The sequence below is a fragment of the Lissotriton vulgaris genome, unplaced genomic scaffold, assembly GCF_964263255.1.
Source record: "Lissotriton vulgaris unplaced genomic scaffold, aLisVul1.2 SCAFFOLD_1815, whole genome shotgun sequence".
Classification (NCBI taxonomy): domain Eukaryota; kingdom Metazoa; phylum Chordata; class Amphibia; order Caudata; family Salamandridae; genus Lissotriton; species Lissotriton vulgaris.
The window spans coordinates 244,214-268,063 of record NW_028252187.1 but is presented as its reverse complement, the minus strand read 5'-3'; the positions used below and the strand labels follow the sequence as shown (position 1 = coordinate 268,063).

Below are 23,850 nucleotides of genomic sequence, written 5' to 3'. Positions count from 1 at the left end.
TGGTGGGTGGTCATACAATAATATAAGCCTTGTTACACGGAATACATATAAATACTGAGGTGTCCACTTTGACTCTAGGGGTAGCTATACCAAACAGTGTAATGAGATCACAGTAAAAGCTACGACTCTAGGGGTGACCCTTGCCAAGCTTTCAAAAAACCTGTCCGGTCCAACTCTATCGCCAGTCCTGAGAGCCTAAATTGGGCCTACCCTATCATATGGCATTGAGATATTTAGGCGCAAATTGAACACAGTTTTAAATCAACATGTGACTAAAATCTATAAAAGGTACTCTATCTGCCCAAAACTGCCTCTGCTGCCCAGATACGATTAGAGCTGGGCTTACTACATTACAAGGCTTCTAATATTGGGACTTACTTACATTTCTGCCATAAATTGAGACAAGCGGACACAGGCACACTAGAGTCCCTGGTCTGGCTAGAAATCACTCAGAAAAACCCAAGGGGCACGTATGGTCGCCTTTTTAAGAATTCTATTCGCGAAATGCCGGCTGGTGATCCATTGGCCCTCAACCCTAGCATGACAGCATTTAAAACCACTATTAAAAAATGTGTGAGAATGAGCTCTCTCATTATCGACAAAGCCCTTTTTGCCAAATGTAGTCATGCTTGGGCAACTACGAACTCCTATGGGCGATTGTCGTCTGCCATCTACTTGTCTTGTATTTAAAACGCAGCTTCATGGCTATTAGAATGGGTGATTGGCGATTCCTAAAAGATCTGCCCCCTTGGCGGCACATTACGGAAGACCTTATGTGCAGAGGGTGCGGTAAGACAGCAGAAACATTGGTCCACGTGGTCTGCCTTTGCCCCTCCCTTATCTCCCAATGTAGACGCAAACTTAAAGCTGAATGGAACAGGCTGGGCGTTCGGACCTGCAGACAAGCAATCATTGCAGCTTTGAACTCTGAAAACATAGACTTAAATATAGGACTAATAATCTATATACGGCAGGCATATTGTAATTTTACGCATAAGAGGCCCAGCTAACGCTCCCGCATTATTTAACCGTCTTAACCAATACGTACTTTTCCTCTAAGTTCTAAAAAGAGAAAGAGGGAAGAAGGAAAGAAAATAAAATGAAAGGGGAATAAAAGGAGAAAAAAGGAAAGAGGAACTTTTTATGTTTTAATGTGACTGGCCATTGTATCCAGGAGCACTCTCCAGAATACTGGATTGTTTTTTATATGTGCAATATCATTGCTTGTCAGCGCAACAACATTTTCTTGGCTTTATGCCATGCATCTGAACTATTTTGCACATTATGTCTCAACTTTTAATATGTAATAGAAACAGGAAGATCGTGATGCGGATGTTCAACATGTTACTATTGTAGTCCAATTGACCTCTTGCTTTTATTTACTTTTTGTACATGGTGAGAATTGTTGAAAAACTCTTTTAAGGATATTTGTTTTATATCCAAATAAAGATATATTATTAATATTACATTGCAGATCTTAAAGTGTGAAAAAAGCAGCTGACAGGAATTGTTTGATTTACATATGAATTTAATAATGAACATAAAACAGAACAGTTTTAGAAAAACATGCCTCATCGACAGACTATAACTCTCTTTCCTTGTTAATTATCCTTCTTGGGACACTCAGACTTGGGCACGCATGTGCGATCGGCAGCAGAGCGGAACACATAGCCCGTATCGCAGACACACCAGGGCTCGCAGTCTCTGTTGTCAGGTTTGACATCCGGATTTGCACAGGTTGCAGCATCGGATTTCAAACAAGGCTGAAAATGCATGTTCGCCGGGCACTTAACTTGGCATGCTTCATATTTTACACATTTCTTAGAGTCGCTGGTCTCGAATATGAAACCAGGATCACATTCACACCCTTGATCGCATTGCTTTGTACACGGACGGAGTTTGGTATCGCTTAGCTTTTCGCAATTTTCTCGACAGGTCTTCTTGCACTTATTTTGGGCGTTGGGTGGGCACTCTATAGGGAGACACAAATGTTTTATGATATTTTTGTTTTGATTTCAGCATCATTCACATTAAAATATTACACACAATAACCGATATTCACCGACAAAGTGAACTAAAAAAAAATTAAGAAATCAGTAATTAAAAAACAGGCATTCTTAATTATTACAGTGACATGTATGTACATGCATCTTGTAATATCACCAGCTATTCTTTAACTGAAGTACCCTATTCACAGTGCATTGATAGGACCTATTACCTCTTATTTCTCTGCCTACTTCTAATCCTGCACTGGGAAATGGCATCATGATTGCGTCTACGGCCCTGGGAGGAGAGTGTCTCCTAATATTTTTGCAAATACAAGCCCCGAGAAGCTGCACTGGTGAGTCTGAGGGCATGACTGCCACTTGTCCAGTCAATCCAGATACTTGACCACCGTCATTTCATCTGATCTTTATAATTTTTAAAAAGAATCTGTCAACTATAGGTGGGGTCCTAAAAGTCTGAATTGTAGTGAGTTGCAATCACGCCTACCTCATGAATATCAATAAGGTAGTTCACTATAATTGGATACCATCATAGGGAAGGTGGCTTGCAGCAGCCAGCAGACCATCATGTCTGTGACTTCCTTTCAAGAAAGTATTTCTTTTGAAATGCCGCCAATTTTTCCTAAAGAAAACAGGATTGCAATTAGAAATTAAAGAGGACAATTGTTTATTATTTTTATTTTAAAAAGGCGACCCCTTCCATTTTGTGTATGGATTGTCACCTCCTCTAAGATGTCAGTAAAAGGCAACATTTTGTTCAATCATTTAAAATGTCATATCGTTTTTTAGCCATTTTACACAATTTTCACAAAGGAAATTACATACATTTTGCCACGGCCAAGTACATTTTTAACTTTGCCTCCCTTGCCCAACAGGGCAACCTAAAGCACCTGGAAACAATTTAGTTAAGCAGTGTGTGCTAAGAATGCTAAGAATAAACATCAAACACCTCCACCAATACATAAGCCGTCCAATTAATTCCCAGCTGATAGTTATTTTTCAATCTTTCCTAATATACACCTCAAAGCAATTTAGCAGTACTTCGAAAGAGCTTTCCCTCCATACAGCAGTCTGTCCTGTTTTGCATCTTTCCGTGTCTAAAAAGAAGATATAAACACCTCAAAAAGGGATGGAGCAAAACAGTACACTTACATATGTCGGTGTCAGAAAGTGGAATGGGGTGGCCCATCAACCAAATATATTCTAATCAAAAGAGGGGAGGTGGAAAACGGATCCATTCATTTTCCAGGTAGATATCAACTAATCAAAGGGGAAGGATCACTTGTCCTGCTCAACCTTGAGTGTACAGGACTAGCAAGGGGTGTCCCAGTAAAAAGACCCTCATGCACGTGATGGGTAAGGTGGGTTTCAGAGCGGTATATCTTGGTTCTCCGCTTTTATGTCACGTGAGTGCATAATCATAAGGTCTAGTTTCGTTATGCAGCCTCCACCCGGAGGTATTGTACCCAAGGTTGGTGCAGTAGTGAGCCAGAAATAAAAATGGTTGAAAAACCAAAAACTCAGCAAAAGGAAATTTTATTCAGTCTGGTTTATGGTCTGGTAAACTCTCTAGTAGTGCAGCTTGTTAACTTGATAATGAGTTATAGTTGCACTGAGAGTCATAAAAATAGAAAAAAAGGGGGGGGGGAAGTGACTACAAATAGGTCGACATGTTTCTGCCTTGGCTGCCTGGGTGCTAGGACTTACGGGCATTCATCAGGACCAATAGTGAGTGGAGTGAAGGATTAAATAGTTAAAGTGCTCAAATGTTTAAAACGAAAAAGGTTATTGACCTGTTCCTATGTTTGGAGGTCTTATGGTACCTGTAACGAGTAAACACAAGTTTGCAACACTCATACAGGGAAGGGGGGATGGGGGGGACACACGTTAAGCAAACTTGCTTCTCATATTTACCAATTGTTAAGCTATAAACAACTATAAAATGACAATACTTTACATGACCGGTTATTGTTTGCGGCAATGTCAACGCCCATTAATACGACCCAGAAGCAATACCAACTGCTTCCGGTTCGGTAAGAGCAGCACAGCGCATACAGAGGGAAGCTGAGGAATGGGCGCAATAGGTATCGTGAAACACCGAGAGAACGCCTCCACCAAAAACCGCAAGTATAAAACTGTGCCCCATCTAACTTTCGGACCACTCTCTCTCTTCTTCCCGTAGCCCTTTCTAAGAGCTCTACCACTGAAGGGAGTGTGCATATTTTATGCGCGAGGTAAAGAAAGGATGTGATACACGTTGACGGTCACTTTGCCGCCGACCTCCCCACACGCATGTGAACCCAATACTTTGCACTGCGCTGTATATTCCTCATTTAGTACTGTGTCTCACCCAAAATACGCATTGCCAAGGAAGATTTCACTCACAAAGCGATTTATGTATACTCCATAGTGGAATGAGTGAAAAATAGAAACCACCATAATTAGTAGCAGTTTATATGCGCACAATATTGCTACACAAACCGAGTGAAACCCACACTCGTCCACAAGACATGCATGTTGATTCACCTAGAAGCATGCTATAGCCAACTGCATGAGACAGGAAAGCACGAGAGAGAGTTGACATTGCCGCAAACAATAACCGGTCATGTAAAGTATTGTCATTTTATAGTTGTTTATAGCTTAACAATTGGTAAATATGAGAAGCAAATTTGCTTAACGTGTGTCCCCCCATCCCCCCTTCCCTGTATGAGTGTTGCAAACTTGTGTTTACTCGTTACAGGTACCATAAGACCTCCAAACATAGGAACAGGTCAATAACCTTTTTCCTTTTACACCTTTGAGCACTTTAACTATTTAATCCTTCACTCCACTCACTATTGGTCCTGATGAATGCCCGTGAGTTATAGCACACTGGCAGCCAAGGCAGAAACATGTCGACCTACTTGTAGTCACTTTCCCCCCCCTTTTTTTCTATTTTTATGACTCTTAGTGCAACTATAACTCATTATCAAGTTAACAAGCTGCACTACTAGAGAGTTTACCAGACCATAAACCAGACTGAATAAAATTTCCTTTTGCTGAGTTTTTGGTTTTTTAACCATTTTTATTTCTGGCTCACTATTGCACCAACCTTGGGTACAATACCTCCGGATGGAGGCTGCATAACGAAACTAGACCTTATGATTATGCACTCACGTGACATAAAAGCGGAGAACCAAGATATACCGCTCTGAAACCCACCTTACCCATCAAGTGCATGAGGGTCTTTTTACTGGGACACCCCTTGCTAGTCCTGTACACTCAAGGTTGAGCAGGACAAGTGATCCTTCCCCTTTGATTAGTTGACATCAACCAAATATGACACATTTGCTAGGTTACAGTACAGTTCACTGTGAAATGGCTAGTGGTCCCCGAGTCGGTCGAGCACAAAGTTCCAGCCTTATTTTCAAGAGAAATGCGTGCTATATTCAAGCAGTACAAAACATAATTCAAGTCAAGAACACCATAACATTTCCAAACCAATTATAGGATGCTAAATGTCACAAAATGCTTAAAGTACGGTTAAGGGAACAATAGATATGAACTCATGAAGTGAACGCAAAAAAAATCCTTTCGAACAATGGGGCTGTAAAAGTCACTGTTTAAAAACAGCCAGTAGACAAGACAACAAGAATTACATGTAATCTATTCTAACTGAGAGAGACCAGAAACTCAGAGGCACAAAAGGTTGCCTTCCAGGTTGGTAATCTCCAATGCTGTCAATTTTCCTGGTGGTCTATTGAGGGACTCAAGTTGCATGTCCAAGAGTATGACAGAGTACCTTCCTCCTGATTTCCATTTCAGTAAGGACTCACACATTGCTGTAGATCATAGAAAAGACTCCGCTGGTCTCTCCCGAATCTCTCAAAAAAGCTCCTAGGGAGCAGGCCTCTCCCTAACCTAGGCTCCCATATCATCTACTCCGTTGCAATTCATTTCCAACTCAACAGCGAAATCATCCTCAAAGGAAAAAAGGGGCATATTACCAAGGCGGGCGATAATTCTATCGCCCTATTAGCAAGCTGTCGCTAACAGCAGTTAGCGACAGCTTGTAGGCGATAGCGAGCGGTTTGGGGACCACTTTGCATGTCAGCAATATTTATCGCTAATGACATGCAAAGTGGGCGATACTGAAAGCAGTCGTTAACGTCGCTATCGCATTAGCAAGGCAGGCGTAGCGATGGAAAAATTCACACTTAGCGCGAATATCTCCAAAAACGAATGCCTGCTCAGACCAGTTCTTAGCCGTTATATCCAATGGGAGTTGGATATTATGGCTCAGTCCTCATTAGCAATAATGCGTGAATATCACTGGATTACCAGCGATATTCATGCATTTCGCTGCTAACGCCGGATATTATATCGCTTTAGAGATAAACGTTGCTAATAGCACGTTATCTCTGCGATAATAATCGGAGATGCTTGGCGTTAAAAAAATACTCACTAAGCCCATTTAGCAATAAATATCGCTAGTTGTTGGTAATGTGCCCCTAAATCCTTCTCCATCTTCCTGTGTCCATAAGTCAATACATAAGACCATTGGGTGTAGTCAAGCCTGCCACTTGTCATAGGGACAGATAAAATGCACTACTAAAATATCTAGCAGTGTCATGGTCCTCTGAATCTTCATGCCAGCACAAAGCAGTCCATAAAAATGCGAAAATCTAATGAGACCTTGCAGAAAACATTATATTGCTAGAGTATGTATACTTCTGTGCATGTAACCACATTGCAAACATAACTGGAACACAATGAAGGAAGAGCAGCACAGAAGACTCGTGAAAGTTCATGGGCATTTAGAGTGAGGGAGAGAGAAGGTGGTAACTTTGCGGGTGAGATGATGTTATTCTGTCGAGATATGTCTCTTCAGTGGCCTTCTTTTTTTTGTGAATAAATACCTGGCACATTCAATAATAAATACAGTTTACATTGCAGTATTGATAAACATCTAATATACATACATCTGAAGCTTATACAATCATTCAATGCATTATACAATAAATAGATTAGGGCATGACTTTATAAAACAGTTAAAAATTAGAAAATAATTCATTATGTTATGTTATGTTATGCTATGTTAATAACATTTCTATAGTGCACAGCTGCCCCAGCCAAGGGGCGTCCCGGCGCTTCAGGAAGAGTACCCAGACATAACACAGCAATACAGGGCGGAGGCGTAGAAAGCAAGAACCTGAGAGCTATGCGGAAACAGATGCGTTTTGATAGCCCTCCTGAATTTTAGCAACTCATCCATTGCACGAATGTGAGGTGGAAGCGCGTTCCACAATTATGCAGCCAGAACCCGAAAGGAACGACCTCCCGCTCTGCATAGACTAAATCGAGGAACCATAACCAAGTTTTGGCCCAGAGATCTCAGAGGTCGCGAGGGCACATAAGGCCTCACAAGATTGTCAAGAATCTGAGGGGAGGCCATCTTAAGTATCTTAAAAGAGAAGCACAAGGTCTTAAAATGAATCCTCTGAGCCATCGGCAACCAGTGTAAAGAACGGATGGTACTCTCAGCTGAACAGAACCTAGGTAATCCCACCAGGGCTCTGGCTGCAGCGTTCTGAATTCGTTGCATCCGGGCGATTTCAGCCTGGTTGGCCCCCAGTAATAGTGAGCTGGCATAATCAAGCCGAGATAGGATGGATGCTTGTATAACCAGCTGCCTAGTCGAGGCATCAAAAAACCTCAAAATAGGTCTCAACCCTCTTAGGATGCCAAAACAAGTGGCCGCGACCTTCTTTGTATGGCCACAAAAACTGAGGGCTGGATCTAACCACACCCCCAAATTTTTTACCTCGGAAACTGGAATGGGGGTAGTACCTAGCTCAGGGGGCCACCACATGTCACCCCAAAGATCCGCTCGCTAGCCTACTATCATGCCCTCTGTTTTTTTGGCATTTAGCTGGAGACAGTTGGAATTCATCCAGCTAGCCACTGCCAAGAGTCCATCGGGGCATCAAGGTCGGAGTCCCCACTCAAGGCGACCGCCAGCTGCGTGTCGTCGGCATAGGAGACCATAGTCATACCCCATTGCTTGACGACAGCAGCCAGCGACCTCACATATAGATTGAATAGAGTGGGGCTCAAAGACGAACCCTGGGGCACACCCAGATCCAGGGGATGTAAGTTGGACGCAAATGGCGGGGTGGCAACCTTGAAGGTCATGTCAGCAAGGAAGGAACGGAACCAGTCAAGGGCAATGCCCTCAACCCCCGCTTCACGAAGACGTTGGAGTAAAATTCTGTGCGAGACCGTGTGAAACGCGGCACTAAGATCGAGTAGTACCAGTGCCGCAGTCTGACCAGAGTCAAGCACAGAGCGAAGATGTTCCGTCATTGCGAGCAGGGCAGTTTCCGTACTGTGACCAGCACGGAATCCATTTTGAGAAGGGTCCTGAAAGCCGGCCCTTGCAAGATGTTTGACAGTACCCCGTTCACATGAGCCTCCACTATTTTAGCAGGCCGAGGAAGGAGAGAAATCGGGCGATAGTTCTCAAGTTTAGAGAGGTCCAGAGTCGCCATTTTAAGAATAGGTGTCACAACCTCCTGTTTCAACTTAGTAGGAACAACACCCAAGGTGAGGGAAAGATTAATAAGATGGCACACTGAAGGAAGGCAGACAGCAGCCGATTCCCTAAACTGGGTAGGCCTTAGGGGATCATCCGGTGAGCCCGATTTAATTTTGGAAACCAGCTTATAAAATGACTCCATCGTCAAACTAGGCAGTGAGTCAAAGACTACATCAGAGACTATGGTAGGACTGGACAGCTCATCTACCTGCTCAACAATGGGAAAAGCACGATAAATCGTTACAACTTTATCAATGAAAAAAGCAGCCAGTTTTTCACAGTGCTCAACACAACAGACTTCTGCCACAGTAGCTTTTTTTGCCGTTAGGTCCTTAAGGACTTTAAAGATAAGCTTGGACGGATTGGAGCTGTTTTGGAATTCCTGGGAGTAGTGGGCAGCCCAAGCTCTACATACCGCTCTGGGATAGATTTTAATTTTAGAGAAGTAGACAGATTTTTTCCTAGCATCATAGGATATCCGCCAGTCCCTTTCAGCCTGTTTACAAGCACCAGGGAGCTGTCGTACCAAGGGCTGGGTTCTCTAGAGCGGCATTTAGTCCAAGTCACACGGATCAAAGCATCTAGGGAACACGAGACCCAATCACAGAATGCATCATACCCAGATTCTACGCCGAGGTGAGAGCCTAATAGGTTAACCTCCAGGAGATGGTGAAAGTCCTCCAAATTGAGTTTCTGCCAATGGCGCTTAAGCACCAGTCTATCCACCGGCTTGAATGGATGTTCTTTAGTTGCAAGATACATTTTCACTAAGAAGTGATCAGTCCAAGCCACTGGACTTGGCCTGGTGACCTTGGCCCCCGTCACATTTGTGAAAAACTGATCAAGAATATGGCCACCTACATGAGTGGGAGAGGTGACCAATTGATTAAGCTGAAGAGCCTCCAGATCAGCCACGGTATTGCTGACAGTGGGCACATGGCCACAGTCAAAGTGCAAGTTAAGATCGCCCACAAAACAAAAATTGGCGCAGCCCAGAGCAAGGGAACTGACATCACAGAGTAAACCTGGCTGGTATCTCCACACCAGAGATAGAAATACACATTCAATGCCCTTGATAAGCTAGTACATACAACAAAAGGATGTAGGGGATCTATCCCGGAAGCTTCTTACATACCGGAATCCTCCATCCCTTAATAGGAGCCCAAATATTCAATCTTAGTTCCCTCATTTTCCGACCGCTATGCATATATAGGGCGGATTCAATATTATGGATAATGAGGAGCCTACCCAACAACATCTTGAAGGATGGTGCTACAGTATCCTTCCATCTTGCCGCAAGTAAAATCCTGAGGCCCGCCACAGATATGAATACAAAGGCTTCCTCCTCCTTGTTGAGCCCCAGATTGCTATTGATTCCTATTATCATTAGGGCTGATCTTAACACCTAGAAGCCCCTCCCAAAATTTCTCAACTTCTCCTTGAATTGCACTTAATTTATCACAGTGATAAAGCGTATGCAGTAAATCAGTGGGCCCTTCCCTACACCGCGGGCAGCCTATCAATCATGCTTCCGCTCCAACTAACAGACGAGTTCCATCAGAAAACCGACAACATGATCTAATAATTCAAATGGCAGGACAAAAGGGCTATGATTAGTATCCAGAAACTGAGACCAACAAAGCAACATGGAGGACTTAATCTAGCGGATTTCCAAACATACCAGCTAGCGTTCTTGGTAAACCAGGGATCACAATGAGTGTCCTCCCCACAGGGATACTCCCCAGTGTGGCTCCAGGTAGATGGGCCATACTAAACAATAGACAACCCCTCACACCACTCACAACGAACACCTCCCCCTCCTCCTCCAAACAGATTTTCAAAAACACCAAGATAGCCATGAAAAAAGTAGACAAATAAATTGATGACCAGTATCAAGAGCTCCAAATATGAATCGCTATGGGCAAACCATAGAATCAAATATAGAGGGAAGAGCCTCAACTTCGAGACATGGATAGAGAAAGTTTTTTATGGCTAGGAATGTAGTCTGGGTAATGTGTATGGTGAGGATAACTAGTTTGATTCTGTAGTACTCTGTAACATGTGCCATACTTTGCTCTCTCTTTATTTCCCCCATCTCCCTCTTACTGTTCTCTCTCTGTCTTTTCTACCTTATAATACTCGCCTGAGAGTATACTGGACCTCTGCAAGTGAATTTTACGACTGTAATGTATCACCCATAAAAATCTAATAAAATATATATTTTTTTTAATTAAAAAGGGTCTTATGATGTTGGGCTCTCAGATTCGTGGAGCAAAAGAGTTTCCCCGCAAGTTGCAGTGCTTTATCTATATCCACATCTGGGTCCCCAAGTTTCGCTGCCCACAAGGCTTCAAATTTTTCCAAATCATCCTGAGTCCCCATAACAGGGACCCATGTATCAATTTAATCCTAGTTCCACCACCTAATAAAGAATCCAATATATTAATTCTGCCCCCAGGGGTAATCCGTGGTCTGATACCCATTAAAGTTTCATGGATTTGAAAAAACTCAAAGCCTTGATCGTCCGGGATGCCATATTTCTGCTGAATATCTTCAAATCTCATCAGGCTGCCCCCCTCAAAGATATCACCTATTCTTTTAATTCCATGCTGTTCCCAAAGTCTCCCCATCCTATCATTGCTAAATTGAGGGAACATACTGGAGTTCTAAAGCGTTGTAAAGTGAATAATTTTGGGGATTGTTATTAATGTTTGCATTAGTTTCTAGATTTTCCGAACACCATCTAAAACGTTATACCACATTTTCTTATAGTAGCACCTATCGGTTTTGTGGAGCAGAAGCCTGAGAGCTTCTCTGCCCAACAATAGTTCGAAGATGGAGGGTGGGTTAATATTGCCAAATGGAGTGTCCGCTAAATTTGAGGCCGGATCAAATAAAATCACCATCTGGCTTAGCAAACAAGCCCAATGATAAAATCTATTATTGGGGATTGCACACCCACCCTTTTTCTTGTAGAAGAGACAGATATCTCATAGAGCGCCTGATTTTACCATATTGCCAGATAAAATTCATAAAAGCTGCCACTACTGGCTTTATAAGGCCTTCCTCGATCATAAACGGGATAGAATAAAAGAGATATAGTACCTTGGAGAGCATGATCATTTTGAGTACATTAGCTCTCCATATTAAAGTTAGATGTAAGGCATCTATTCTTTTAAGGTCTGTATTCATTGACTTCAGGAGCAGGGTAAAATGATCTTTTATAGTTGCATCTGTTACAGCGCTGATACTGGCTCCCATATAAACCGCTGAATCAGTTACCTATGACCCTTCCCAGCCGTCTAGATAGAACCTCTGCATAGATCTTAGTGTCCATATTGGGCAATATGATCCGGGGTTCTCCTTGGGCTTCCCTTTCTTATGGAACACAATAATATTTGTTTCCTTCCAGGATTCTGAAATTAGATCGGAGCATGTTATACCGTTAAATAAATCCAGTAGCATAGGGATAATCTCATTCTGGATACTTTTATATACTTCAAGTGGTATACTATCCTGACGCGCGGCCTTTCCTACGGCTAATTCCTGAAGTGCTTCCACCACTTCACCTATTGCCAGATCATTCTCCAACATTTCTTTATCCAAATTACCCAGCTGGGGGTCTATATCCTCAAACCCCAGGCTAACAGCTTCAGGACCACCCTCTTCTTTGTACAATGTTTGATAGAAGTTTTTTAACATTTTCAATGTATCGACTGGTTCCATATAATCCCGACTCCCCTCTTGTATTCTTGAAATTATATTTCTGCTACTTTCTTGCCTGATCCGGAGTGCTAATAGCTTGCCTGCCTGCTCTCCCTTCTCATACATCTTGCCCCTATGTGTCTGATTGTCATCGGCAGCTTTCTGGGATAGCCACTTATGCAGCTGTGCTTTAATGGTAAGAATCTTCTGCTGGCTCACAGCGGCCTCGCACCCTTGCCCAATATCCTTTATATGCTGTTCTTTTGCCGCTGCTAGCTGGCAGACCAATCTCTCATTTTCTAGCCGAGCCACCTGTTTTAACCTATCTGAGAAGCTAATTGTCTCGCCTCTCAAGGCTGCCTTAAATGCTAAAAGAATGGCTTAGGATAACTGTCCATGGTATCATGATGACAGAATATTTAAGGGCCAACATAGCCCCACAGGGGCTCCTGGTTAACATCATAACAAGACTCTTTCTTGAGGACAGGCAGTTCAAGGGAGACTGATGTCAAGTATCTTGGAAATGTGCAAAAGACTTACTATTCTTAATTGTCAAAACAGCCAAGAGGTTGGCTGATGCACTACTAGTTAAAATCACAGCCATGGAGACGGCCATCAGGGGTACTTTGACTAAGACCCCTTTCACTACCAAACTGGCGGAAATCAACCAAGAGATTTCTGATAGTCAAGAATTCCTACTTAAACAAAAAATGGCAAAACTCCAAAAAGATGTGTCTAAGTTTGACAAGGAGAAGATATACCCGTATCTCAAAGATGGCTACACCAATAAAAAGACTGGCTACTCTTCTGATGAGAGCTCAGAATTCAGTAATCGTAGGGGCTCATCTAGTAGTGATTCCAGTGGAGGGTATCCCCCTAACAATAAACGCAATCAACAGCGGCCCAAATGGAACCAAGGTTACAATCAAGGCCAAATGTTCCAGGGACCGCCACAAATGATACCACCCTGGCAATACCCTTTCTATCCCCAGGGACCACCACCGTAATTCTTCCCTATGAATCCCCCTTTTCACGACAGAGGTTGGGGCAGAGGAAGAGGGCGAAAGCGAGGAAATCAGAAAGGGGTACAATTCCAGGACCAACAAACCGCATCAACATCGATGGAGACAACCAGAGGGAGGAGAGTTTAATAGTTTATCTCTCTTCAAGACCCCTGACCCTTACTGAGACGGATGTCCTTGAAAAGGGTTTAGGCTTTGTCCCCACCCCTCGCCCAGATACCTTAAACGAAATGTGTAAGGTGAAACAACTTTTCAGAAAAATACGCCTACGTGCTTACTTTGGTGAAAGATTAGAAAACGACCCAGAGGACACTGGATTACGTAAACCCTCCACATTCACCCCAACTGATGGCATGGTTCCACCAGAAATTTTGGTCTTTGAAAAGGCAGTCCTTAAGACCTTGGAGAACAAACCCAATATACATCCCTTCAAAAACCTATCAAATGTGGAAAAACGTGCTGTACAGAATCTAGGCAATGATAGCTCCATTGTCATAAAACAAGCTGACAAAGGGGGTGCCACTGTAATTCAAAATACCACAGACTACGATACTGAATGCAGACGTCAACTGGCAAATACAAACCACTACAGACTCTTGACATCAGATCCCACTCCAAGACTCACCACCGCCATCACTAGCTTGGTTGTGGAAGGAGAGACAAATGAATGGATCTCCAAGAACGAGGCTGAATTTTTACTCACTAAGGACCCGGTGGTTCCTTATTTCTACACCCTACCAAAAATTCATAAGGGTACCACCCCAGTTCCTGGGAGACCTATAGTCTCCGGCATTGGCTCACTACTAGAGCCATTGTCCAAGTTTTGTGATGTGTTCCTTCAGCCCATAGTAAATAAGATGCCTTCCTTTCTCCAAGATACTAGGGATGTCCTCCGCCTCATTGAGTCCATCGAGGGGAGTGAGAGCGTCAACCTCCTCCTTACTTTGGATGTGGAGGTGCTCTACACGAACATTCCACAGCAGGCTACCCTGGAAGCAGTTGAGAATACCCTCAGGATGGAGGATTGGATCTCACCAACACCCATCTCCTTCATAATGGCGTGTGCTAGTATGGCATTAACTGAAAACTTCTTCCAATACGGATCCCACTTATACCATCAGATCTAGGGGACTTCAATGGGTTCGACTTTTGCCCCCAGCCTAGCCTGCATTTACATGGCTACTTTTGAAAATGAGTGCATCTACTCAGATAACAATCCCTATAGCCAGAATATCACACTATGGGGCAGGTATATAGATGATATTCTGGTCTTATGGCAAGAGGATCGGAAGAGCTGCGAAGCCTTCTGCTTGTGGATTTACTGTCAAAACCAATTCCTCAAGTTCACAGGTACAATCGTTGACACCAAGATACCCTTCTTGGACCTTAACATCCATCTAAACCAAGAAGGACTGAGCACCTCCCTGTATCGTAAAGAGACGGACAGGAACAGCTTACTCCTTTTTGACAGCCACCACCCCAGAGCCCTTCGGGAAAACCTTCCCTTCGGTCAGTTCCTGAGGATTCGAAGGAACTGTACCACCACTTCTGACTATAAAAAAGAATCAGCCATGCTTCAACATAAATTACAAGATAGAGGGTATCCAGCAAGACTGATCCACAACTCACGCAAGAGCGCCCTCAATAACCCTAGAGAGCCCCTATTGGCTACACGCCAAAAAACACCTGCTGACGTGATTACATGCGTCACATGCTTCATGAAGAATTCTGCATTTCTGAAAAAAACTGTAAACAAACATTGGGGACTACTGAACACAGGGGACTAAGGATAATGGAATATAAGAGCAATATTTGGTGCTCAAAAACCCACACCAGACTCTATGAACACTATATCCAACATGGCCACCAAGCTGATAACATCAAATGGCTGGTACTTGAGTCTCACCCCTACATTACACAACAAGCCCTTTTCAGAATTGAACAACGATGGATACATCGCCTCCAATTAGATACCCTGGGTCTCAACGATTCTGTCCCATGGACATCCCCTGCCAGATGAACCACTGGTTTTCTCTGAAATTCTGGCCCCTGGTTGCCTTTGCTTTACCCGGCATTGAGATCCTTGCTGGGTATAATATATGACTGTCACACCATTAACTGAATATACAAATTGCTCGGACACTGCCATGGCAGTACTAGCCTACATAACCTATCCATACTCAATGAACTCCAGCTTTAGCGTCTCTGGGTATAATTGGAGTCTTTCCCTCCTCACTACTCCTGACCCCCTTTAAGGGTCTCTGAGGGTTAGGCAGTCACTCTGCAGAGACCATGAAGTGCAATACTTGTGTGTACTCTATTGGAACACCGGTTGATCCACCAAGCCCAACCTCTATACCAATATTGCTACCACGCTTTTCCAAACTATCATTTATTGGGAGCCTTTGATGATAAACTCCTAGGTTGGGACCATCGCTACCTTCACGCTATTGCACTCAAACTTCGCTTTCCCACCCCTCACTACTATGGGCGGATAGACAATGTGTGCATTAATATTAGCCTTGCCTCAGATTGGAGGCATAATTTCCCTACATAGCGGTTGGTTACTGCCTTCGCTACGAACTTTACCCCTGCTAAGATGGCAGCCGCATTGTTACACAACCCACAGCGGTGGCCTCGCGCTTCACGCGTCCACTGGAGCCGCGCATGCGCAGTCAGGAGCACAGGTGCCACGCCCACTGACGGGGCGACGCTAGGCGGAAATGCGGAAGTGCGGGATCCGATATTTAATCCCGGTTGCCGTGGCGAACCGGCACCAGCTGTTCCGCGCTACCGAGTGGGGCGCCTTCCATTGGGGGTAGGTTCCACATCCTGGTTGTTCTTATCTGAGGTAAGCGGTGTGAATATCATTGTGTAGTCGAGGCTGCCATTGTGTGGTGTTGTTCACTCTACAGAGTCTCGTTGGTGCAAACCCTGTTCTCTTACCTTGAGGGCATATTTGGAGTCATCCTGTGCCCTCATCTTTACCCGTGATTTGATGGGTTGTCATCGGCTTAGCCTTACCGTGCTACCATGGATTGGCCAAGGGGGATTGTTTGGAAAGGCTCTTTACCACGAGTTGAGATAATCCCATTGTCCTACCTGGATAATGTTGACACTTTCTCATCCTCTTGGAATGCAGTTGCTCCTCTCTCCCACCCTTTGACCTTCCCCTGCTGTGAACGGGGGGCCCCATGCACACCATCAATGGGGGTCTCTCTGAGGGACATCATTACCTACAGCTGCCTGCGATGCAGAGACAGGATCAACATTGAGCCGCCTTAGTCCTTAATAACAGAGGCTTATTCATGTCCACATAGCCTCTTTCTTTGGCCCGCAGTATACCTTAGTCTGCTTCCCCTGTGGTCCCATCAACATGCCATAATTCACACTCTGTAAACTACCTGTGTGGCTGTATCTGTTCCTCTCTTTCAGGTATCTCACCTTTACGAACAGCCCCACGGGAACAGACTGCGGGGCCCTTAGGGTTACTTTTAGGGTAAGCACCAGACCAATCATCCGTTAAAATATGATTGCCACTTCATCAACCCATGTTTAAGCTAACAGTGTTTAGATACACTGACAGTAGCACTGTTTCAGTACCACTGTGTTAGCTGTTGACAAACTAATTTTAGTCGCCCATTTTTGTATAATCCAGGACAGATTCTTGTCTTAATGTTATGCGTATGTGTGCTTTAATGATTACTGTGGTGACCTATGTTTGTTGAGATGATGCCATTGTTATTGTACCCGGCTAACTTCTACATATTTCTTTTAGGTCTCCCCTCTTAAAGCAGGACCACTTGGCCTGCTTCCTGATTGACCCAGTGAGGTTGTATCTATCTTTTCTTTTTATGTATCTTTCTCACTGTGTAGTACCTAGCACCCGAGGTCCTGAAGAATTGCCAGCAAGGCAAGAAACATGTCGACCCTTTTAGAGGGTTGAGTCAGCTTACTGTGCACCTCATGGTTCCTTCCTCCCCTCCCACCATTTTAACTAAGGGAGTTAGCCATGTGAATAAAGTCTCTAGTGTATTGACTCACCTTTTTTAAACCTCACCATTCCCTCACGACTACAACTTCACCAGACCCCTCACACGCACTCAAACCATTGGCTGGAACAAAAGATCTCCAACAAAGAGAGCCTTCGGCACCCAGCGGACATTGCAGCGCCAGTCTGACGAGGAGCAGGAGACCAATGATGAAGCATGACACCTAAGCTTCTGGGTGTGTGAGGTCTCCTAGTTCCAACAAGGGAACACCTCGTTCCCTGCTCTTGCTCTAATCCAGATTCACACACACATACCTCTTTTGTTGTCCCCGGGGAACTTTGTATTCTTTTGCTTAATGCCTTAAATGCATCCCACACATTATTTCTGGATGAGCTGAAACGATTCATATCAAAATAATCTTGGGCCATATCCTCAGGTGATCTACAAATCTGGGGTCAGCTAATAACTTCCTCTTGAAAGTCCACCTGGAATAATTTTTAGTAAAGTTATCTAAATCATACTGCAAAGTTAGTGGATTATGATAGGACAACACTTTAGGCATTTTATTAATATTAACATTCTCCAGTTCAGATGAAGAGATCAGGAAATAGTCCAGCTTAGTATATTTCTTGAAAGGGCATGAATGATATGTGAAACCCCGATCAGTAGGTTCCTTATGCCTCCGTTCGAGCTACTGCCAACAACGACAGACGGTGCTCGGCTCCACACAAGAAAGCACCTATCTTCTTAGCCACGGGATTGACCTTCAGGCTTCCCTCCAGGGTGCGATATTTCCTTCCTGTGATTCCAGACCCCCTGTCCCTCAGCCCTTCCCTGTCTTGATAAAGACCCGCCATGACCACCAATCGGGGGACCTAAGGGTCGAAACGTCAACGCATAATACTAGTCAAGAAACCTCCGGGAACAGGCGCAATAACCATCTGTGTCCTTGGAGCATTCACTCAGAACTCTGACCGCGCAAACCAAAAACTTTCCCTCCCCCCTTTTACCCATATACAATACTGTATGAATTTGTAAATAAGTGTCACTGAATTTGTTTCACTATTCACTTTGTTCACCAACAGTCACTCTTCACATGTTTTTAACATTCATTGAAACTGAAATGGAATGAAGAAATTCCAGTGTATTACAATTGTGACTTTTTCATACACAAAAAATTTGAACTAAATCTGTTCTCAGAGAGGTGTAATTGAATGTAATTGATTATCATTCTTTTCAATATATTAAGAGCTAACATAGCCTTTACTTAAAGTAATTCGTTAAGCCACTCGACAGAACCACTTTTTTGTTTAATCAGGACAACACTTTAGGCATTTTATTAATATTAACATTCTCCAGTTCAGATGAAGAGATCTGGAAATAGTCCAGCTTAGTATATTTCTTGAAAGGGCATGAATAATATGTGAAACCCCGATCAGTAGGTTCCTTATACCTCCAAATGTTTGCCAATCCGTGCGATCCCAATAATGAGGTCAGTGCCCGGTATACCCTGGGCTTGTGGCCTGCATAAATAATATTATTTGTAAAATCAGCAGAGATATTCAAGTCCCTGCATACTATAATGGGTCTCGGCCAGTTCGATAATTCAACTTCAAGATGTTCACATATCTCAGGGTTATCCAGGTTGGAACCATAGATCGTACATATTGCAAATCCTAGACCATGTTCTGCCAGTGCCCACCTCCCAGGGGAATATGCCAGATGGTGCATGGCCCCTCCCAAGGTAGATCAGGCCAGTATTGCCACCCCTCTAACTATAGATGTCTGTGAGGAGCAGTCCAATAACTCAAAACCACTTATTCTTAACAGATGGCTTTTTTGGCCATGGTAGATGGGTTTCCTGTAAACATAGCGCATCCACATGGTTCGACCTTACAAAATACCCCATCATTTGCCTCTTCGTCCAGTTATTTAGGCCCCCAATATTAACCGTACAAATCTTAAGTGTCCCCATTTAACCCTACTGGGATGCCACATTTCTTTTGAACCAGCCCATACATCTAATTAGAAACAGAAAGTCCTAAACCATCAAAAAAATAACACCAGGTATTTTTTCTTTTTTTGGCTTTTCCCCATTCCTTCCCATCCTCCTCTACCCCCTCCAATCCCCATCCTTCCCTCCCCATTCCCCCTACTCCCTCCACCCTTAAGAAGCACTCAGACCTATGTCGGTGCATGTGATGTCTGCAGCATTAGCGGCCTGGGTCCTTCCTATGCTAATCACCATATCTTCCTCCTACCCCCTTAATCCTACCAAAACATAAATCTTACACACAAAATTAAATCAGAAACCACAAACTGAAATATATATAACTCTGGAGTGTCTTAACACCCCTCTCCACCCATCCTCCCGTTAAACCATAGAACCACCACAACCAGTCTCTTTTATTCTCTCCTCTGCCTCCCTTTCTTCACCTCACAGCCAAACATTTTATTTGTCCAGCGCGCCCAGGTATTCTCTGGATTTTATCTCGGAGGAAAAGCAGCGTGTATGTCCCTCATGGATCACCTTATGTTGTGCAGGGTTAATTAGATACGTCTGGATATTCTTCTTGTGGAACGGTTTTATTAATTGTCTCAGCCTCCAGTGTCTCTCTACCATTGAGTGGCAGAAGTCAGAGTGAAGGAAAATGAGACCCAACCACTATATCTCTTTGCTTCTGGTCTGGCCTTCTCTGAGATACCCTGTTGCAATAGAAAATTCCCAAAGAACACCAAAATTGCTTGTGGTTTATCCCCCTCTCTCAATGGAGCTCGTAATTTAGTACGGTGTGCTCGTTGGATTTCAGCAGTCCAGTTGCATTCAAGCAGCTCCAGAAAGGCGGACTTAAACAGTTTGATTATGTATACCCTAGCGTCTGACCCTTCCACTGCCTCTGGCACCCTCAATACCCTGGGGTTATTCCTCCTCTGCCTGTTCTCAGATATCTCCAACTTCCACTGGATGTCCTTAATCTGTGAGCTTTGAGCACCCACCTGGGTTGATGCACTGGCTGCTTCTGCCTCTGTCGCAACTATTCTTTCCTCAAGGTTCGTCACTATCTCACCTACATTAAAACATGCCTTGGAGAGCTTCCTGATGACCCCGTGCATTTTCTCATGGCAGCCTGTGCCTTGTGAGTGTCCTGACGTTTTTCTTTCCTGTGGGAGACGATTGCCTGATGTATAACCTCCAGCATAGGAGAGGTGGTGCTAGTTACAGGAGGGGTTTACCAGAAAGTGGGGTGGCAGATGAATAGTGCTATCTTATGTCCTCTTTTCCACAGACTTGTACATCTCATTGCGCATTAGCTTTTTTAGTTATTGTAGGGAGGTCTAGATTATTGTCTTCAAGGTCTGAATCCAAGTTACTCCCCCCTAGTGATGAGCTCCGATCATCATCAGACCATTCGGCCTCTTCAGAGACAGAAAAAAACCTGTCACTAGGCTCCTTATCTTTATCCAGATCTAATCCGTCCTTACCCCCTACTGGGAGATCTGCTCCTCACATCACATCGCCAGTCTCCAGCATTGAGGCAGATTGCAGTAGCCCCCTCTCAACTGTCGCTCCTTCACAAACAGAGGCCGAATCTGCATTCTTACTGTTAGTTTCTGCGTCTTGTGTTACCTCCTGGGGGGAGAGAGATACCGTGGGCAGAGCTACTGTGTCATCCCCCCCGCATTCTCTACTGGAGAGAGACTGGCTACTGTCACTGGGGGGAGCTCTACAGCAGGTGGAGCACACTCACTGAGATCCCTAGTGGTTAAGTTAGATTTAGTGCCTTGAATGCCTTGAGAAGCTTCAACAGACCTGCTCGGGCTCACCTCCTCATTTTGCTTCCTTCTTGTATTTTTTTCTGTATTAGGGACCACTGCGCCCCCTACTGCCTATGTCTGTTGTTGCTCCTTGCCATGCATTAACATGTTGGCTACTGAGGGGGCGACTGGACAGTTCTTCCCAGATGCCCCGCCGCTCCCCCTCCTTGGCTGATCCGGCGTACGTGCCTGCTGAGGCTCACTCTGCACTTGTTCCAGTATACTCTGCTCCAACACCGCTTAGCCTGCGGCAGACTCATCCGCTGCCGTTGTCTTGGAGCCCACGGCATTAACCGCCATTTTCGGAGCCATCCCTCCGCTGTTCCACGTATACAGACTAACCAGGTGAGACAGAAACTTGGGTATGGAGTGCCTGATTATCCGGAGCCCACATTTTGTAACAAGTGCCCAATGTCTTTTACGGGAGTACCGCGCCCCCAACATAGAGTGGTATGGGAGGTATGGGGTTGGTATTTTCCAAACTCCTTAAGGAGTTAACCGTATTCTGCAAGCCTTTAGGGGTCTTCACATCATAACCTGACTCAGAGCGTCTTCGCTAGTGCTGCAAAAGGCCTCTAAGCGGCCGCAATCTTGCTCCTCCACAAACAAATGATTTTTGTTGTGGGTTGCCTCCTCTTCAGGGGCCTTCTTAATCACAGTGGAGTTGAACAGGTGCAATGTCAATGGGGATATGCTTCCAGATAATGGGTCTATAGACTGAAAATGTATGAACTTTTCCTTCCTGAGTTAGCTTATCTATAACCTAGCAATGGCCTGGCTCTAATTTTGAAATTGACCATGCAATGTGGCTAATTTCTCTGTCAGGTATAGTTGTGTTGCTTCTGAAGGTCTTGTAGGTGATGAGGGTGGTATTGAAAATGATGCAGGCTGTGAGAGGGAGCATGTTAAGTGATCAAATTGGTTCTGGTCCTAGATGAGGTGAAACTACAAGTGCTGGATGCCTTTCAGAGGAGCCAATGCAGTCAGTGATGTGGTAGACTAGAACACTGCCTCTATCTAGTTAGGAAAGAACTGGTCACTGTTTAACAGAAATCAAATTTATGTAGGAAAGGTTTAGATTTTTATGAGTGAAAAAGCTGTTTCCCTGCGATCATGTTAACTATAAATCAAAGCGATTTTGTATTTGATGTCGGGGTAAAGAAGTCTATGCTCGTGCCTGCTAGCCAAGCATAAATAAAAGGTTGGTTGACATTGTTGGAGAACAGTAAAACTTCGGTATTTATCAGGCTGAGCTTTTGGTCAGGTCTTGACATTCAGTTATTAATTAGCTTGATGCAGAATTTAAGTAGTTGAGTGTTATCAAGTGGACTGATTTTGATATACAGTTTTGTGTTTTTGGCAAATTAGTGTATATTGCCATTATTCTGAGTAAGTAATATCCCCTGGGGTTCCAGATTGAAGTTGAAGATGTAGGTATGGGATGCATCTTTGAGAAACTAGAAAGGATACAGGGAGTTTCGGCAATCTTGAGGCTCCCATCAGGATGAATGGGTTGTTGTTGACAAACTGATGCTGTTGTTTGATAACTCTCTTTTCTAAATTATTCTCCAGATAAATGGAAGGTGGTTGGTTGGTAAGGTTGGTAAGGTTGTCCAAGGCCAAAGTAGGGTTGCTCAGCAAAGATATGCTCTGTTTTGGTTTGGGATCATCCACAATGTTCCCTGTCGGAGGCAGGGTTGATGTTGTTGAGGTTGGCTGTCTCCATGAAGAGATTCTGTGATAAATGATCACAGCATTTTGTCTGTGTAGGATATAGTGATGAGTGACTTTAGAATGCCTGTTTATTAAGCATGCAAGAGGAGGTCCAAATCTAGTAACTTGAAGAAAAAGCAGAGTAGGTGTGTCTGCTTCATGTTCATATTGGTCAAAAGCACTGCAGTTGTTTACTTATTGTCATATTCTGTAATCTGGGAGTAGTGTAATGCAGTGCATGAGAGACTTAAAGAGAGATTTGTTTATATTAGTCATTGTTTTATGTCTATCTTGTAGAGGAGGCTGTAATTGAGTTGATTCACTAGCTTAGTGAAGTGCTTTGAGTTGGATGAGATTGACAAAGACATTGGTCTGGTTCAATTTCTTATCATAATTTCACATATTTCAATCATTATCTGTTAGTTCATTGGTTTACTAGTAGTGCACATGGATTTTGTTTTGAGGACCATGTTTTAATGATGCATTTATTGGCAAATGGTATTTTGAGGACAGTAATGTATTTGTTTTGATGTTTATTAAGATCTGATGAGGCCTGGAGTGTTTGAGACTTTAATGAGTTCCATTTAAAAGTCATCCTTGGCAAAGTCTTCAAGGGAAATGTTTTTGATTTTCTCTTTTTGGTTGGGTGTGATGCTTAAATCTAGTGTGGAGAGTAGCATAGTATTTCAGTTCAGTGGTAAAGGGCCATTACCTTATTATGGTGCAGGGTGCTGCTCTGAGAGTAAATAGGTTTGATGATTATTTTCTTGGTGTCAGATACTAGACACGTGTACATACAGATACTTTCACTGCTTTGGTTCTAAAGATGTTCAGAACATTGAAGTTTCAAAGGAGGTTTTGATGGGAGGGCTGAATGGGGCACTGGTAATAAAGGGCCACATGTACGGGCCGTTTGGGACCAGTAACATGCATTTTGCTATGTACAAACCCTATTTTGCAAGTTGGCAACCTATTACCGGCTCGCAACATAGGGGTTGCGAGTCACTAATAGGAAGGAG

The 23,850-nt window shown here is 43.7% G+C and overlaps 1 protein-coding gene across 1 annotated transcript in view; it reads right to left on the bottom strand.

The window, feature by feature from the left end:
• Positions 1-1,507: 1,507 nt before the first annotated feature.
• Positions 1,508-23,850, bottom strand: part of LOC147662643 (zonadhesin-like) — a 28,292-nt gene continuing 5,949 nt past the window's right edge. Inside the window, exon 4 of the mRNA XM_086951028.1 lies at positions 1,508-1,972. Within this exon, the coding sequence (XP_086807154.1) occupies positions 1,602-1,972 (371 nt within the window). The 3' untranslated portion in view covers positions 1,508-1,601. The remainder of the gene's footprint in view (positions 1,973-23,850) is intronic.